Source organism: Bos taurus, chromosome 18 (genome assembly GCF_002263795.3).
Source record: "Bos taurus isolate L1 Dominette 01449 registration number 42190680 breed Hereford chromosome 18, ARS-UCD2.0, whole genome shotgun sequence".
In the NCBI taxonomy this organism is placed as follows: domain Eukaryota; kingdom Metazoa; phylum Chordata; class Mammalia; order Artiodactyla; family Bovidae; genus Bos; species Bos taurus.
Window position 1 is genome coordinate 25,365,084 of NC_037345.1, and position 18,086 is coordinate 25,383,169.

Consider the following 18,086-nt stretch of genomic DNA (forward strand, 5'->3'; position numbering starts at 1 on the left):
ATCTCTTGAGACTCAGGGAGAGGTGAGCGTGGGGGTCCCCTCTGAGTGATTCCTGGCCACAGAGAATTTCCTCCTCTTTGAAGGAAGCAGGAGTTCTTCTTTCATAATGTGAATGTCAGAGACTCTGGCCTCACGGGTGACTAAGAGTGTCTGAGGCTTGTGGGTGTAGCAAGTGCTTAAATACCAGACCTCCCTGTCCTTTGGTGATTGTAGACACCTGAGCTGGGACACAGGTCAAAACGATGGCCAGCCTGCAGACCCCTCTCCTGGCTGCCCTCATCCTCCTGGCTATGATACTTCAAGCAACAGAGGCAGGTGAGACTGGGAAGAGGCAGGGCTCTCTGCAGAAGTCAAGGTCAGACAGTAGTGGTGGAGAGAGTACTGAACTGAGAGCCGAAGACGCCAGTCTGTTGGCTGTTGGGCTAGTTCCAGTGCTTCTACCAGACCTGAGTCTTTATGTCTGCTAAATGAGCAGCGCTGAAGGCTTGGAGTCTAGGATCTGCCTCAGCTGGGTTGGGGTGGTGGTGGGTATGGCCCAGGGTCCCCCTAGAGAACTCAAGAATAGGGTCTTGGGGTGTGGAGAAGGAGCCCCTGAAGGAGGACCGCCTGGGTGGGGAAAGGTGGGAGCAGGGGTAAGGGCTATTCCCTTGGAAGACTGGTCCTGCCCTCTCACTGCCCCATTTTTGCTCTGGAACTTCCCCTCAACACTGGGCTGTTGATTTCCCTTTCCATCTCAAGGTCTGCTCTTCTGCCCTGTGTTGGGTAGGGGAATGAGGACTGGGCTGGGAGTCAGGAACGATGACTGCTCATTTACCGGGGGTTCCTGAGCACTTTTCCCTGCATTTAAGGCCCCAGAGAGTAGGTACTATTATTACCCCCTGGATCTGAGGAAGAAATTAGGTCTCAGAGATGTTACGTGACTCAGAGTAGAGTAAGACTCGAACCAGGGCTTGGGTGACTGGAGTCTGTCTGAGCCCTTGACCTGACACTCTCCTGGGTCCTGCTGTGTGGTCTGGGCAAATCCACCTCCTTCTCTGGACCCTAGTCTCACCATTTGCTCCAGGAAGGGGATTAAAGTAGATGTGAGCTGAAGGGAAATTCTCCAAAGACCTGGAGAGTTCTTCAAAGTGCACGTGTTTCAGCCTGGCTGGGACAAGGCACTGAGCTTTTCTGACAAGCTCTTATGTGATGGTGATGAGGGTCCACAGACCTCACCTCAAATAGCAAAGTTCTAAGGCTCCTTCCTGTTCAGAGTCTCTGGATCCCATCTAGAGCTTCAGCATTGTTCCGTTTGTTTGGTTGAGTTTTGGTGGGTTTTTTATTCTTGGCCACGCTAGGCATTGTTTTTTATTGTCTGTTTGTTTGTTTCTTTGGGGAGTGCTATACCACTTAAAGAACCTTAGTTCCCTGACTAGGGATCGAACCTGTGCCCCCTACAGTGGAAGCACAGAGTCCTAATTCCTGGACCATCAGGGAAGTCGCCTTAGGGCATTGCTGATGCTCAGTGAGTCTGACTCCCTCTCCCCCGAGCTGGCTGATGCAGAGTGTAGACTCTGGGTGCTTAATGGCTTCTTAGAGATCCAGAGTGGGGTTTTGAGGACCCAGAATCCTTTGGACACCAACCTTCCGCATGAGAACAGAAAAGCTAAGACAGAGGTGAGGGCCAAGGGAGACCAGCCTGTGACGCCCCTGAACACCCCTCTCCCCCAGGCCCCTACGGTGCCAACGTGGAGGACAGCGTCTGTTGCCGGGACTACATCCGTTACCCTCTGCCCCTGCGTTTGGTGAAATATTACTACTGGACTTCAAATTCCTGCCGGAGACCTGGCGTGGTGTGAGTAGGGAGCTGGGGAGACAAGGCCCTAAAGAGCCTGAGGGGTGTTGCCCGGGAGGATCCAGGTGCTCGTGGGTGGTCTCTACCCGGGGCTGGAGGAATGCAGCTGGACGCCTGGATGCCAGGGGGAGCCCCTGGCTGGACTAGATGGCTCAGCTGAGGCTTGGGTGTACCAAGAAAAAAAAAAAACCCATGTGATCATTCGACAGATCTTATCGGGCACTTCCTTTGTGCCAGGCAGCACGTGCCTGGTTCTGAGATCGCAGAGGGTGCATCCGCGGGCATGGTGAGATAGGTAGTGTAGAGCTGCTATAGAGCGCAGGGTGCAGGGGACAGGCTGATCCCCAGTGCCCTGAGATTTAGTTATTTGAGGCAGTCCATTCTAATTTTTTTTTGTTTGTTTATTGGGATATAGCCCATTAACAAATAATGTTGTGATGATTTCAGATGAACAGCAAAGGGACCTGTAAAGGGATATACCTACACATATATCCATTCTCCCCCAAACTCCCCTCCCATCCAGGCTGCCACATAACACTGGGCAGAGTTCCATGTGCTGTATATAGTAGGCCATTGTTGCTTATCCACTTTAAATATAGCAGTGTGTACATGTCCATCCCAAACTCCCTAACCGTGCCTCCTCCACCATCCTTTCGCCCACCCAGGAGCCATAAGTTTGTTGTCTAAGTCTGTGAGTCTCTTTCTGTCTTGTAAATAAGTTCATTTGTATCATTTCTTTTTAGATTCCACATATAAGGGATGTTGTATGATATTTCTCCTTCTCTGTCTGACTTACTTCACTCAGTGTGACAATCTCTGCTGCTGCTGCTAAGTCGCTTCAGTCGTGTCCGACTCTGTGCGACCCCATAGACAGCGGCCCACCAGGCTCCCCCGTCCCTGGGATTCTCCAGTCAAGAACACTGGAGTGGGTTGCCATTTCCTTCTCCAATGCATGAAAGGGAAAAGGGAAAGTGAAGTCGCTCAGTCGTGTCCGACTCTTCGTGACCCCATGGTCTGCAGCCCACCAGGCTCCTCCGTCCATGGGGTTTTCCAGGCAAGAGCACTGCAGTGGGGTGCCATCTAGGTCCATCCGTATTGCAGAACATGGCATTATTTCATTCCTTTTCAATGAGGCAACCCATGCTTACCAGGAGAATATTAAGAGCTGACACTAAGTGCTTCCTCTGGGCCAGGCACTGCTCTGAGCATGACTGTTTCATTCTCATAGTGATCCTACAAGGAGGTGCTATTATTTCCATTCCACAGATAGAGAAACAGCCTCAGGATGGGATGAAGAGAAATGACTTGCTCAAGGTTGCCCAGGCTGGAACCAGGACTCTTGGGTCCTTGTTCTCCTTTGCTGCTTTCTCTCAGCTTCTTTGGTTTCTTTTCCTTGGCCTGGAGTCTGCTGGGGGTGGGGTGTTTGAACCTGGGGATTCATGAGCCCCTTTGGGTCTGTGTCATCGTCCCCTCTTCATCCTTCTCATTCATCTTCCACCCCTCAAAGGGGTAAAAGGCAAGAAGACTGAAGCAGGAAGCCCTGCCAGGGTCTTGCTTACTTCAATACTGGGCCTCAGTTTCCCCATCAGTATAATGGGAATGACCACCTTCATTTATTTTTATCAAACGTGTAGAGAGTGCTTGTTAAGTGCCAGTTACTGTTATAAACACTTTATAAATATTAATAAATAGTAGTCCTTCAAACAACTCAGTGTAGTAGGTACTGTGAAATCTCCTTTTTACAGGTGAATAAATGGACACAGTGAGTTATGGGGCCTTTTTGAGCGTCGCAGGGCATGATAATAGGAAGTGGGAGGTGTAATACTCAATTTCTGGCATATAATAGATGCTCAGTGAGAGGCAGTTGCTGTTGTTTAGTCGCTCAGTTTCTTAGTTGTTCTTTTGTGACCCCATGGACTGTAGCCCACCAGGCTCCTCTGTCCATGGGATTTTCTAGCAAGAACACTGGAGTGGGTTGCCATTTCCTTCTCCAGGGGATCTTCCCAACCCAGGGATTGAACCTGAGTCTCCTGCCTTGACACATGGATTCTTTACCACTGAGCCACCAGGGACACACATGATTATTGGATCTTGAGCCGGAAGGGATTCTAGAAGGAATGTGGTTCAATGAATGGCCGGGCCTTGTCCGGTGCCACAGAGCAGCCAGGGCAGGCTGTCCATGGCCAAGATCAATCCTGCTTTGCTGCCTTCTTTGTTCTTTCTGTTCATTGGTCATCTGTGTGTATGTGTGCACACACGTGTGCAGATCAGGGGTGTTTGTTGCAGCTCTGGCAAAAGTGGAAGCCCGAGCCCACAACTGCCACGTGGTCTTGGGCTATTGCTCCCCACTCTTGTCTGCTCTCAGATCTCTCCAGGGCGGGCCCGGATGGGGAAGTTCTCTGAAGGCCCTGCCCCAGAGCATCCAGTTTATGGCCAGCACGATGAGGCAGGTCTTACCAGCTCTGGCCCTTGGGCAAGTTCCTTTACCTCATTTGGGCCTCACTTTCCTCACTGTGAAGCAGATAGAATACTGGAGGCTCACAGGGTCGTTGAAGGATTTATGAAGAAAATCAATGTTAAAAGTTCAGGCCAACATATACCAAGTGAACCTTAAAAATGCATTTCAATATACATTAGGTGCAGCCAAATCCTGTTTGATTCCACTTCCATGAGGTACCTAAGAATAGTCGAATTCATAGTCAGAAAGTACATCGGTAGATGACAGGGATCAGAGAGTGGGAGGACGGGTGGGGAGATAGTGTTCAATAGGGACAGACTTTCAGTTTAAGAAGGTGAAAAATTCGGAAGATGGATGATGGTAATAGTTGCACAATAATGTGAATGTACTTAGTGCCACTGAACTGTCCAGTTAAATATGGTTAAAATAGTATGTTTTAGATTATGTGACTTTTATTAGTTCAGTTCAGTTCAGTCACTCAGTCGTGTCCAACTCTTTGCAACCCTTTGTACCACAGCACGCCAGGCCTTCCTGTCCATCACCAACTCTTGGAGTTTACCCAAACTCATGTCCATTGAGTTGGTGATGCCATCCAGCCATCTCATCCTCTGTCGTCCCCTTCTCCTCCTGCCCTCAGTCTTTCCCAGCATCAGGGTCTTTTCAAATGAGTCAGCTCTTTGCATCAGGTGGCCAAAGTATTGGAGTTTCAGCTTCAACATTAGTCCTTCCAATGAACACCCAGGACTGATCTCCTTTAGGAGGGACTGCTTGGATCTCCTTGCAGTCCAAGGGACTCTCAAGAGCCTTCTCCAACACCACAGTTCAAAAGCATCAATTCTTCAGCGCTCAGCCCTCTTTATAGTCCAACTCTCACATCCATATATGACTATTTGAAAAACCATAGCCTTGACTAGATAAACCTTTGTTGACAAAGTAATGTCTCTGCTTTTTAATATGCTGTCTAGGTTGGTCATAACTTTCCTTCCAAGGAGTAAACGTCTTTTAATTTCATGGCTGCAATCACCATCTGCAGTGATTTTGGAGCCCCAAAAAATAAAGTCTGATACTGTTTCCACTGTTTCCCCATCTATTTGCCATGAGGTGATGGGACCGGATGCCATGATCTTAGTTTTCTGAATGTTGAGCTTTAAGCCAGCTTTTTCACTCTCCACTTTCACTTTCATCAAGAGGCTCTTTAGTTCTTCTTCACTTTCTGCCATAAGGGTGGTGTTATTTGCATATCTGAGGTTATTGATATTTCTCCCAGTAATCTTGATTCCAGCTTGTGCTTCTTCCAGCCCAGCATTTCTCATGATGTACTCTGCGTATAAGTTAAATAAGCAGGGTGACAATATACAGCCTTGATGTACTCCTTTCCTATTTGGAACCAGTGTGTTGTTCCATGTCCAGTTCTAACTGTTGCTTCCTGACCTGCATACAGGTTTCTCAAGAGGCAGGTCAGGTGGTCTGGTATTCCCATCTCTTTCAGAATTTTCCACAGTTTATTGTGATTCACACAGTCAAAGGCTTTGGCATAGTCAATAAAGCAGAAATAGACGTTTTTCTGGAACTCTCTTGCTTTCTCGATGATTCAGCAGATGTTGGCAATTTGATCGCTGGTTCCTCTGCCTTTTAAAAAAAAGTTAAAAACAGACCTTTGGGCCAGTCGTGGCACAATTATATAGCATCTACTGTCTGCTGTGCACTGTCGTGAGCACACCAGTTTATATATTAATTCATCAAATCGTCATCAGATTCCCGGGAAGTTGGACCACAATTATCACGCCCATTTTACAAATGTGAAAACAGAAGCTCAGAGAAGTTAAGGGACTCACTAACAAGTGGCAGAGCTAGAACTTTAATCCCAGATAAGCTGGTTCCAAAGTTCATGCTCTTGGCCACTATCCACTACCCGATACTCTCTCCCAAGACAGTGTCAGCAGTGATTATGAGCCTCTTGCGCATTCTATTTCCTGGCCTGTCCAGGCACTTGGGGCTGGGGCTGAAGGTATGGGAAGTCCTTGATGTTTATTTCCCCCTGTCCTTCTTAAGACATGTGAGTCACCTGCATTTATGAGTCACCTGCTGTATGCAAACCATCTGCAGTGGACCATGGCATCCTTGCTGCATGCTAATGAGGCTTCCTTCTCCCCCTGGTGTTTCTGCCTTCCAGCTTGCTGACTGTGAAGGACCGAGAGATCTGTGCTGACCCCAAACAGCACTGGGTGAAGAAGATTCTCCAGAAGCTGAACCAATGAGGCAGGCCCTGCTCTGATGACCGTGGCCTTGGTTCTTCCAGGAAGGCTCACAGATCCCCACCTCCCTCCTGTTACAGCGGCTTCCTGACATGAGCCTGTGCCAACGACTCTTTCAGTGCTGACAGAGCTTAATCCCTGCAGCTGTCACCCTCAGTCAAGCCTCCAGCTGTGCCTCTCATCTCCCCTCTTACCCTCCAACCCACCCTCTGCCCCACCAAAGCCAGAGGATCCACCATCCTGGTTAGTCACTCCTCTGCTCCAAACCCTTCCATGGCTCCCCATTGCCCTCAGCTGAAGTCAGAGCTCCTGAGCTTGGCACCTCAGTCTCCAGTCCTGCCTCATTTCCCTTCATGCATGTTGGGTTCCAGCTCCCTGTTCTCCCAACCCATGTCATACCTTTCCACTTCTGGCTCTTTTCCTGGGCTGCTCCTGATACCCAGAATGTCTTTCCATTTTCTGCACCTGTCCGACCCCATCTGTCCTCCAGGGCATCATCACTCGACCTAAGCAGCCAGTAATTGAGATTCAGTTTTTTAAATTTCCATGGGCCCTCTGCCTCTCTTTAGCAACACTGATCACCATCTTCCCAGAATTCTCAGGACTTGGGAGCTTGTCCTCCAGCCCTATCAGCTAGACCAACATCCACACCTGAGTTACTTTGGTCTCCTGGCCTCCAGCACAGAGCACAGGGGCTGGTTCAGAATCAGAGCTCAGTAACAGGCTGCAAACTGAGTCAATGAAAGTAGTTTCTCTCTCCCACCTCCCAAAGGCTCTCATGCATCAATACAGAGACTTAAGGTCATCTAGCGAAGGGCTGGTGGGGTCCATTAGGAAGCCTCAAATTTGCCCAGAATCACTTTTCTCCCCCATTTTACCTGCATGTTAGAGGTCTTTAACCTTCTTGCTTCCCTTGGGTTTTTACTGCCCCTCCAACCTCCAACATCCAGGCCTGATTTCTTCAGAGGGACTCTTCAGAGTCCCTCATTTTTTCTTCCTCCTTTCCCAAATAGCTAATAATGAAATTCATGCTACAGTATGAATGACTACACTTGGCTTGGTATTATAAGCTCTAGTTATATTTGTATAAGTAAAGAAGGCAGATGCTTAAAAGGCCAAATAAATGACAGGAAGAACTTCTAGGAAATGTGTGGGACGGGAACAAGGCAGTGATTTCCTGACCCCTGAAGTGAATGTGTGGGGTATAGTTAAGGGAAAGAGCCTTGAATGGAGGTTGTTCTCAGGTGGCTGTGGCCAGGCTAATGACTGGGATTTGGGATTCATCTGGAGCTCTTTGGGGACAACAGGTTCCCCAGGTATCTGTGCTTTTTCCTTTCTGAGGGACCCTGATGCAGCATGGCAGGGTGGTTGTCACTGTGTGACCCTGAGGAGAACATTTAACCTCTCTGAGCCTCACCTGAGAATGGGAATACCCATCTGAAGGGATTTGCTGTTAGGCTCAGGTGGAAGCCACAGGGAATGTGGCTTTGCCAGGCATAAACATCAGTGTCTTTCAGGGCTTGTGTCCCCTCCTAGAGCCCAAGGGCATTTGTCCACTGCAGGTACTAGAAGTGTTAACCTGCCCGCTGCCCATGCACATGGCCTCCAAGTGTTCTGGGATCTCCCTCCGCTCCTGTCCTGCCCATGCCCCTGCCCCTGCCCCTCAGGCCTTCTGGAAAATAAATCCTCTGCAACAGTGTCTGCTTTGTTCCTTGGCATGTGCTGTTCCTGTGAGGTGGGGCAGGAGACCCACGGCCCCCTCTCTCCCAGCGGAGAAGCCCTTGACTTTGGTACATGAGCTGGCTTGCACAAGGTCACCCTGTGAGAGGGTGGGGAGTCTCAGCCAGACCTCAGGACCTGGGAAGTAGCCGAGCAGGTGCCAGCAGGGAATCCCAGACATGTGTCCACCCTGGGACCACTTGACAGGAGGAGTTGATGAAATCATTCATTCAGTCCTCAATTGTAGATCTTTGAGAAGCATATTCATTCACTCATTCAATAACCCAACCTTAACCTTCCCCCTTCAAGGGAGAACACAGAGACAGAGGAGAGTGTATTAGTTAAGAAATGCTACTTGCAGAAACAACCCCACGAATCTCAGTGGCTCAACTCCATACAAGGTTTTGTCTTCTCACATGAAGTCTGACCGGGCATTCCTGGTCTGTGGTGACCTTCCACCCATGTGGTCATTCAAAGACCCGAGCTGCTTCCCACTCATGGCTCCAACCTCCTCCAGGACCAGGTCTCCTATCCATCATCCAGAAGATGGGAAAAGAGAGTGGAAGCTTGTGGGAAGACTTCATGAGCTGGGCCAGAAACGGGCTCATCACTTCTGCCCACGTGCCATTGGCAGAACTCAGTCACATGACCGCCCTGACAGCAAAGGATGCTGGAAAGTACAGCCACGCTGTATATCCAGGAAGAAGAGGGAGTGGATTTGGGGAGTATCTGGTTCATCTGGTGCCAAACTTCCCTGGGGCCTAAAATGGGTGTGCTTCCCTGGAGGAGTTCCTGGACACAGCTTGCTCTGCCAAAAACGACCAGAAAAAGGATTCTCTGCTCTTGCTGCATCTTCATTATTTCCTCAGTGTACATTCTGTTCCATGGATATCTTGGCACAAGTGGCCTTTGCTCCCTTTTGGATCTGGCTCTCACAGTGAGATTTCCAGGGTTGAGGCTCCAGACACCCGAAACACTAACTGAGAGGCGTGGAAAAGCATCATGAAGGGCATGGGTAACAGGTTCAGACAGACATAGGAACTCTCACCAGCTGTGTGTCTGGAACAAGTTATTTGGTCCCTCTGAGCCTCGGTTTCTGCCTCTGTGAATAGTGGGCAATGAAAGCCCATGGTACATGTATTTATGAGAATCTGATGGCATAAAAAGGTACAGACAGCCCAATAACAAAATGGGCAAAGACTTGGATGGACAGTTCTCCAAAGAAGATACTCAACTTGTTAATAAGCACATTCTTAGTGGGGGCAATATTTGCCGCTCCAAAATGTATCTCCTTGACATGAGGATTAATTCAGGCTGGTTATTTTTTTAACACTAAAAACATTTTTATTCTACTATTTGGGGACTAATAAAAATATTCTCAGTTTTGTGCATATTCATAAAAAGTAACCACTTTAAAATACTCCTTGTCTAATATGCAGGAGTAGAAGAAATGGAATAGCCCTCATAGTCAACAAAAGAGTCCGAAATGCAGTACTTGGGTGCAGTCTCAAAAACAACAGAATGATCTCTGTTCATTTCCAAGGTAAACCATTCAATATCACAGTGATCCAAGTCTATGCCCCAACCACTAATGCCAAAGAAGCTGAAATTGAGTGGTTCTATGATGACCTATAAGACCTTCTAGAACTAACACCAAAAAAAAAAAAAAAAGGATGTCCTTTTCATCATGGGGTATTGGAATGCAAAAGTAGGAAGTCAAGAGATACTTGGAGTAATTGGCAAGCTTGGCCTTGGAGAATAAAATGAAGAAGGGCAAAGGCTAACAGAGTTTTGTCAAGAGAACACACTGGTCATAGCAAATACCCTCTTCTAACAACACAAGAGACGACTCTAAACTTGGACATCACCAGAGGGTCAATACCAAAATCACATTGATTTTATTCTTTGTAGCTGAAGATGGAGAAGGTCTATAGCAGCAAAAACAAGACCAGGAACTGAGTGTGGCTCAGATCATGAACTCCTTATTGCTAAATTCACACTTAAATTGAAGAAAGTAAGAAAAGCCACTAAACCACTCAGGTATGACCTAAATCAAATCCCTTACAATTATACAGTGGAAGTGACAAATAGATTCCAGGGATTAGATCTGATAGATAGAGTACTTGAAGAACTATGGATGGAGGTTCACAAATTATACATGAGGCAGTGATCAAAACCATGCCCAAGAAAAAGAAATGCAAAAAGGCAAAATGGTTGTCTGAGGAGGCCTTACAAATAGCTGAGAAAAGAAGAGAAGCAAAAGGCAAAGGAGAAAAGGACAGATATATCCATCTGAATGCAGAGTCTGTCACTGTTTTCACTGTTTGACTGTGTGGATCACAACAAACTATGAAAAATTCTTAAAGAGATGGGAATACCAGACCACCTGACCTGCCTCCTGAGAAATCTGTATGCAGGTCAAGAAGCAACAGTTAGAACCAGACATAGAACAATGGACTGGTTCCAAATTGGGAAAGGAGTATGCCAAGGCTATATATTGTCACCTTGCTTATTTAACTTATATGCAGAGTCCATCATGCAAAATGCTGGGCTGGATGAAGCACAAGCTGGAATCAAGACTGCCGGAAAAAATATCATTAAACTCAGGTATGCAGAGGACACCACCTTTATGGCAGAAAATGAAGAGAAGCTAAAGAGCCTCTTGATGAAAGTGAAAGAGGAGAGTGAAAAAGCTGGCTTAAAATTCAACATTCAAAAAGTGAAGATCATGGCATCTGGCCCCATCAATTCATGGCAAATACATGGGGTAACAATGGAAACAGTGACAAACTTTATTTTCTTGGGCTCCAAAATCACTGCAGATGGTGGCTGCATCCATGAAATTAAAAGATACTTGCTCCTTGGAAGAAAAACTGTGACAAACCTAGACACAATATTAAAAAAGCAGAGACATTACTTTGCCAATAAAGGTCTGTCTAGTCAAAGCTATGGTTTTTCCAGTAGTCATGTATGGATGTGAGAGTTGGACCATAACAAAGGCTGAGCGCCAAAGAATTGATGCTTTTGAACTGTGGTGTTGGAGAAGACTCGTGAGAGTCCCTTGGACTGCAAGGAGATCAAATCATTCAATCCTAAAGGAAATTAGTCCTGAATATTCACTGGAAGGACTGATGCTGAAACTGGTCCAATACTTTGGCCACCTGATGTGAAGAACTGACTCATTAGAAAAGACCTGGATGCTGGTAAAGATTGGGGGCAGGAGGAGAAGGGGTTGGCAGAGGATGAGATGGTTGGATGGCATCACTGACTCGATGAACATGAGGATGAGCAATTTCCAGGAGTTGGTGATGGACAAGGAAGCCTGGTGTGCTGTGGTCCATGGGGTAGCAAAGAGTTGAACATTCCTGAGTGACTGAACTGAACTAATATGCAAATCTACAAAAGTAAAGAACTGCCTCTATCTTTCGTATTAACATTCATTTAAATACTATACATCATTAATATATTTTGCCTATAGCAACTTTAATATATCCTCTGACCTTTAACAGAAATTTTTTTTTTCAAAGAATTCTAGAGCATTACATTTCATGGTCTCATAACATAACCTCATTGGAAAATATAATTCATTCTTTATACCCTATAGGCTGATTTATTTACTTTATTTTTGGCTGCTCTGGGTCTTCGTTGCTTTGCACTGGCTTTTTCTAGTTGTGGAAGCTGTGTCTACTTTCCAGCTGCGATGCGTGGGCTTCCCATCGAGGTGGCTTTTCTTGTGACGCATGGGCTCTAGGTTGCCAGGGCTTCAGTAGTTGCAGCGCACAGCTTAGAATTCTCAGGCTGCAGCGGTTGCAAGACGCAGGCGTGGTAGTTGTGGTACACTGGCTTAGTTGTTCCGCAGCACGTGGAATCTTCTCCGACCAGGGATCGAATCTGTGTCTCCTGCATTGGCAGGTGAATTCCCATCTACTGAGCCACCAGGGAAATCTTAGGCTGATTATTTTTAAGAAACAGAAGACCTGGGAAATTTTTTGGTTACTGCCCCCTTGACTGCCTGAAAGATTTTAGATAAAGAACCTGTGACAGGAATAGAACTATTACTAGAGCTATCTGCAAAGAATATGGAGCTAAGTATGGTCGGGGAAATTGAGGAAGGTCTAGAGATCAACATCCAGTCTGTGTCTCATTGTTTCTGCATGATGCAGCAAGCGTTTATTTACCAAACATTTGCGCTTTTTCTTCCTCCCTGTGAATTGTCTTCCTCCTCTTTGAAGTCTCAAATTGCTACCCCCAACATTCTCTTGTCATCAGCTGAAGATGGTATTTAATATGAGGGCTTCAGCTCTCTTGGCAAGTTACTCAGTTTTCCATGGTCTCCCCTGTGAATACAATGTTATTAAACTCTTGTTTGATTTTCTCCTGTTAATCTGTTTCATGTCAATTTAATTCTTAGACTGGGCAGAAGAACCTAGATGTGTAGAGGAAATTTTTATTCCTCCTCAGCGACAGGAAAAGGTGCTTAACATCACTAACCATTTAGGGAAATGCAAATCAAAACCACAATGAGATACCACTTCAGATTCATTAACATGGATATTATGAAAAAGCAAGGTTGGTGAGGGTGTAGGGAAATCGGAACCTTTGTGCATTGGTGATGGGAGTGTAAGGTGGTACAGTCGCTGAAGAAAACACTATGGCTGTTTCTCAAAAAAAAATTAAACATAGAACTACCATATGATCCAGAAATCCCACTCTGGGCATCCACAGACAAGAATTGAAAGCAGGGACAGGAACAGATATTCATACACCCATTACTCACTTCAGTATTTTCTGAAATAGCCAGAAGGTGGAAACAACCCAAGCACCCATCGATGGATGAATGCATAAGCAGAATATTGTCTAAACCTACAGTGGAATATGATTCAGCCTTAAAAGGAAGGAAATTTTGACACCTGCTACAATATGGATGAACTTTGAAAGCAAAAGAAGGCAGTCACAAGAAGACAGGTACTGTCTGATTCCTCAGGGAGTCAGACTCCTAGACACAGAAAGCAGATTGGTGGTTGCTAGGAGCAGTGGCAGGAGGAAATGGGAGTTATTGTTCACTGGGTCCAAACTTGCAGTTTTGCAAGATGAGAAAATTCTGGAGATAGATTGTGCTGATGGGTACACAGCAATGTGAATATACTTCATGCCACTGAACTGAACACTTAGAAATGGTTAAAATGTTAATTTTTTAAGTGATATATGTGGTTGTTCGCTAAGTCCAATCCAATTCTTTGCGACCCCATGGACTACAGCACGCCAGGCTTCCCTGTCCCTCATCATCTCCTGGAGTTTGCTCAGATTCATGTCCCAATGAATGTAATAGTCAGTAATGCCATCTAACCATCTCATCTCATTCCCTTCTCCTCCTGCCCTCAGTCTTTCCCAGAATCAGGGTCTTTTCCAATGAGTAGGTTCTTTGCGTCAGGTGGCCAAAGTATTGGAGCTTCAGCATGAGTCCTTCCAATGACTATTCAGGGTTGATTTCCTTTAGAACGAACTGGTTTTATATCCTTGTAGTCTAAGGGACTCTCAAGAGTCTTCTCTAGAACCACAATTCGAAAGTATCAATTCTTCAGTGCTCAGCCTTCTTTATGGTTCAACTCTCACATTTGTATATGACTACTGAAAAAACCATAGCTTTGACTAGATGGACCTTTGTTGGCAAAGTGATGTTTATTTTACCACAATAAAAAGAGGGGGTGGCCAGGCATGTGCACAGATAGAGGGAAATATCTGGAGCATGTGTGTTGCCCTCTTTAGAGGTCAGAAAAGGTGAGCTGGGTGGGGCTGGCTAGGGCAGGGAGTGCGGCCCCCAGGGGGACCTGGAGAGACAGCTCACTGGCCACCACATTCCTCCTACCATCCTGGGGTCCCACAGGCGTGCCCTGGGCTCCCCACCCCATTCCCCACTTGTTTCTGTCCTGCTTCCGATGCTGGGAGAATCCCCGATGTTCCACAACAGTGATGCAGCCTCCCTGTTCTTTGGGGCATCCATAGTGGGTCCCAGCCACCATTGGGTCTGCAGAATATAGATGAGAATACCTCTCTCCCTACCATCCCACTGACCCTGCAAAAACCCTCTTTCCTGCTACCCAGTGCTGCTCTGGTGATTCTTCAGCTCAGAAGATTCCCAGCTTCCTTTTTTCCCTGAATAGCATCCTCTTTTCTCACTCTAGCTTCAAAGTGTTTAACAGCAGACTTCCTGCCCATTCCTTCCTCAGAGACAACACACAGTGAGAAAAACAGTAAGCGAGACAGTGGTCTTGACTCTTCAGGAATTCAATCATGAAAGATGTAAAAGAAGTCTAATGTAGGATTAATAGAAACAACCATAAGCAATGCATGAACCTAAATGGGACCATGGCTCAATAGTCGATAGATAGATATGAAGGAAGAAAGAGAGAAAGAGGGAAGACAGGAGAAGAAACTTAAAATACATTTCAGGACAATTGGAGAAATTTGAATATTAACTAAATGTCATAAGAGATATAAGAATCGTTAGTTTTGCTAAGTGCAATAATAGTATCCTGTTCATGTAAGACAATGTCCTTATATAGTGGAGTACATGCTGAAGAATTCAGAGGCAAAGTATCAGGCAACCACTTTGAGATGGCTTGGCAAAAAGAAGAAAGATGAATCAAATATGGAAAAACGCAGGAAAGCTTTTTCTTTCATCCCTTTTTTATTGTTTACAAATTTTTCAAAACAATAATGTAAAAGACAAGCAAAATTCTGCCCACTTTCTGGCTGAAATGTCTCTCATTCCTACCTTCGTTGATTCCCAGACAAGAACAAAGGCTTCTCTCTCTCCCCAAGACCCGCAGCCTTCGAATCTCTGATAGGACTCGCATCTTCTTTCTACTACTGAACTGGGGCTCCTTAGGGCAAAAACTTTGACTTATTTTCCTACCTCCCCTCCTGCCCCACCTGCCCCTCCCTGTCCACCACAGTGCCAGGCACACATCAGGGTTGAATTACAAGCACCAATGGTTCCTGTGTGTCAGGCACCGTGAAAGTCCTTAGATTTGTGAACTCCCCAGGGAGTGAGTGATTCGGTGAGGGGGCTATTAGCATCCCATTTTACAGATGGGGAAGCTGAGGCTCAGAGCAGTTAAATCACTTGCCCAAGGTGATACCCCTCATACGTGGTTGAGTCATGTTTGTCTCAGGTCCCACCAACCTAAAATCCTGGCTACTGTGTCTGAATTGAATCTAAACTCAGTTCTTAACACCCGGATGAGACAGGTGGGGTGACCATTCCAAATTTGTGGGAGCAAAAGCTGGGCCAGAAGAGGACAGGGGACATTCCCAAGGGCTGGACAAAGAAAAGCAGTGCTGTCTCTGTGTTTTGATACCTGTTCCATGCCAGACTCTGAACCGGTACCTAAAGGGCACAAACTCAATTCCCACAGCAGTCCTCGCCGTGGGGGTGGAGGGAAAAGTGTAATCTGGAGTCAGGACCTCAGACTCCAGAGTTAGCTGGCTGGGGCACATCCAGGCTTCCCACTTCTGGGATGGTGATACTCAGAAAATACCTTAACTTTGGCATGCCTCAATTTCCCCATCCATAAAATGGACCACGATAATGGCATCTTGCTTACACCTGGGTTTGGTGCCATAATTTGCTGAATTAGTCATAGAAAGCACTTAAAACACTGCCCATCTCAGAGTAAGTGTGAAATCAGAGAGGCAGGGTAGCTGTCCGAGACAGCATAGAGATAGTGCCAGAACCAGGATCATCTGACCCCAAAGTCCTTGCTTTCTAAATCCTTATTTGGAGCATAGTATGGGGCCAAGAGAACAAGGGTCTCTAACCCCAAATATTTGGTCCAACCTGGTTCTTGTCCTTTATGAAATGTGGGGTTTCCCAGGACTTGCCTCTCCCCTCACCCCTCTCCCCTTCCCCTCTTCCTTTCTTTCCCCCTCCTCCTCTTTCTGGGTTTTCCCAGTGGCTCAGTGGTAAAGAATCCACCTGCCAATGCAGGAGACATGGGTTCAGTCCCTGGGTCGGGAAAATCCCCTGGAGGAGGAAATGGCAACCCACTCCAGTATTCTTGCCTGGCAAATCCCATGGGCAGAGGAGCCTGGCGGGCTAGTCCATAAGGTCACAAACAGTCAGAGAGGACTTAGCAACTAAACAATGTCCTCCTCCCCTTCCCTGGCCCCTCCCTGTTCCTCCTCCCCTTCCTCCGCGCCACCCCCTGCCCCCCCACTTCTCATCATGGGCAGAACAGAAAGAGCCTGGGACATCAGTTTGTATCACTTCTTGTCCCTCTTTGGGCCTCAATTTCCCCAGCTATACACTGAGGGATGTGAAGGTTACAACTTCATGTCTGCATGGGCTGGACAGATTCTCTGAGCTTGAGTAGACATTGACCAGTGCCAGGGATGCCCCTCCCTGTCAAGGAGGGTCCAGCCTTCTAGCTCCATACCCCAGACAGCTTTAGGGCTATGACCCCTCTGCCCAGCCCCACCTAGACCAACTGGCTCCATAGCCTGCAGCCGTAGCTCACAGGCAGACTGGCTTTGCTCTGGCTGGCAGCCCAGAGTCGCCTCGATGAGAGTGGGTTCACGGTTAACTCCTGCCCCAGACTGACTGGGCTCCTGCTAGAGTCTCCTGGAGTCTTGGGGATTATTGCCACTGCCTGTGGGGAAGGCAGCCTCGAAAGCTGCTGTGCAGCGCCCATTCACACCGGCAAGCTCTGAGACCAGTTTGGTGGGAGCTAATGGCTAGTCGTGCCTTTACCTCTTGTCACGGCCTCTGACAGAGAGAAAGCCTGGGAAGTTGGAGCTGGGAAGCCCCCTCCTCAGTGATCGACCCAACTCCCTCCTTGAACAGATGGGAGAACGGAGGCCTCACGAGGGGCAGGGATCTTTCAGGGCATGCTGCTGAGTTCAGGACTGCCCGAGGGGCCCCAAGTTACCAGGGGTGACAGCCATGTGTTTCCCCTGGGCTCACAGCAGGCGAGTGGGTGATGGGAGGGAGGAGATGAGGAAAGAGCAAAAGAGGAAAGGAGAGGTAGTGGGGATGGAGGTGGGGAGGCCGGGCTCTTTGCCGCTTCCTGAACCACCCGCCCCCTGGGCCTGCCTGCTCTTCTCTGTGGCGGGGGAGGTGGGTTCCCCTCTCTGATGCTCTCTGTGACTTGGCCCCCTCTCAGGGCTTCAGTTTCCCCACCTGCCCTGTGAAGTGGGGCTGGCGCTTTCTTTCCGCAAGCTTTTGCTGTATTGAGCCCCTACTGTTTGCCAGGTTCCATGCTGGCCTCGGGGAACACCTTGATGAACAAGGTCCCCCAGGTGCTGGGGCGTTGAGAGGTTAAGGGTTAGAGGTCCTTCCTGGCATCGGAGAGCTCCCTCCCAGACCAGGGGAGAGTTTATCAGACCCCAGACGGCGGGACCCCAGAGTCCTCCTGGCTTGCCTGCCTGCCGCCGGCACTCTCCAGTCCTCTGTCCTTTTGTTTTCAGCCCACTTAGGAGCTAGGGCCCCAGCTCAGACCCTAGGACATGTGCCAGCTCCCAGTAGGAAGGCAGCCTCAGCAGATGGGAGGAGAGGAAGCCCTTTGAACCCTAACAGGCCGGGTCCAGCCTCCCAGGCAGGTCCCCATATGCGGAGCCAGCCCAGTCCCCCCACCACGAGCCGCTCACCCAGAGCCAGGGAGCTGCTCGCTCGGTTCCTTGGCAACATCCTGAGGAATCCAGTTGCTGCACACGCTCCCTTCCTCTCCCCTCCCACCGCCTGCCTGCTGCCTGCGGGGGCTGGAGGCGGAGGCGGAGGCAGAGGAGCCCCATTATAAATCGCAGCAGAGCACAGGCGGCC

At 47.9% G+C, this 18,086-nt stretch overlaps 1 protein-coding gene across 1 annotated transcript; it reads left to right on the forward strand.

The window, feature by feature from the left end:
- Positions 1-205: 205 nt before the first annotated feature.
- CCL22 (C-C motif chemokine ligand 22) lies at positions 206-8,246 on the forward strand. The gene is given in 3 exon segments (NM_001099162.2): positions 206-315; positions 1,711-1,834; positions 6,466-8,246. Coding segments are annotated over 3 exon segments (282 nt in total). The 5' UTR covers positions 206-242; the 3' UTR covers positions 6,551-8,246.
- Positions 8,247-18,086: the final 9,840 nt, after the last annotated feature.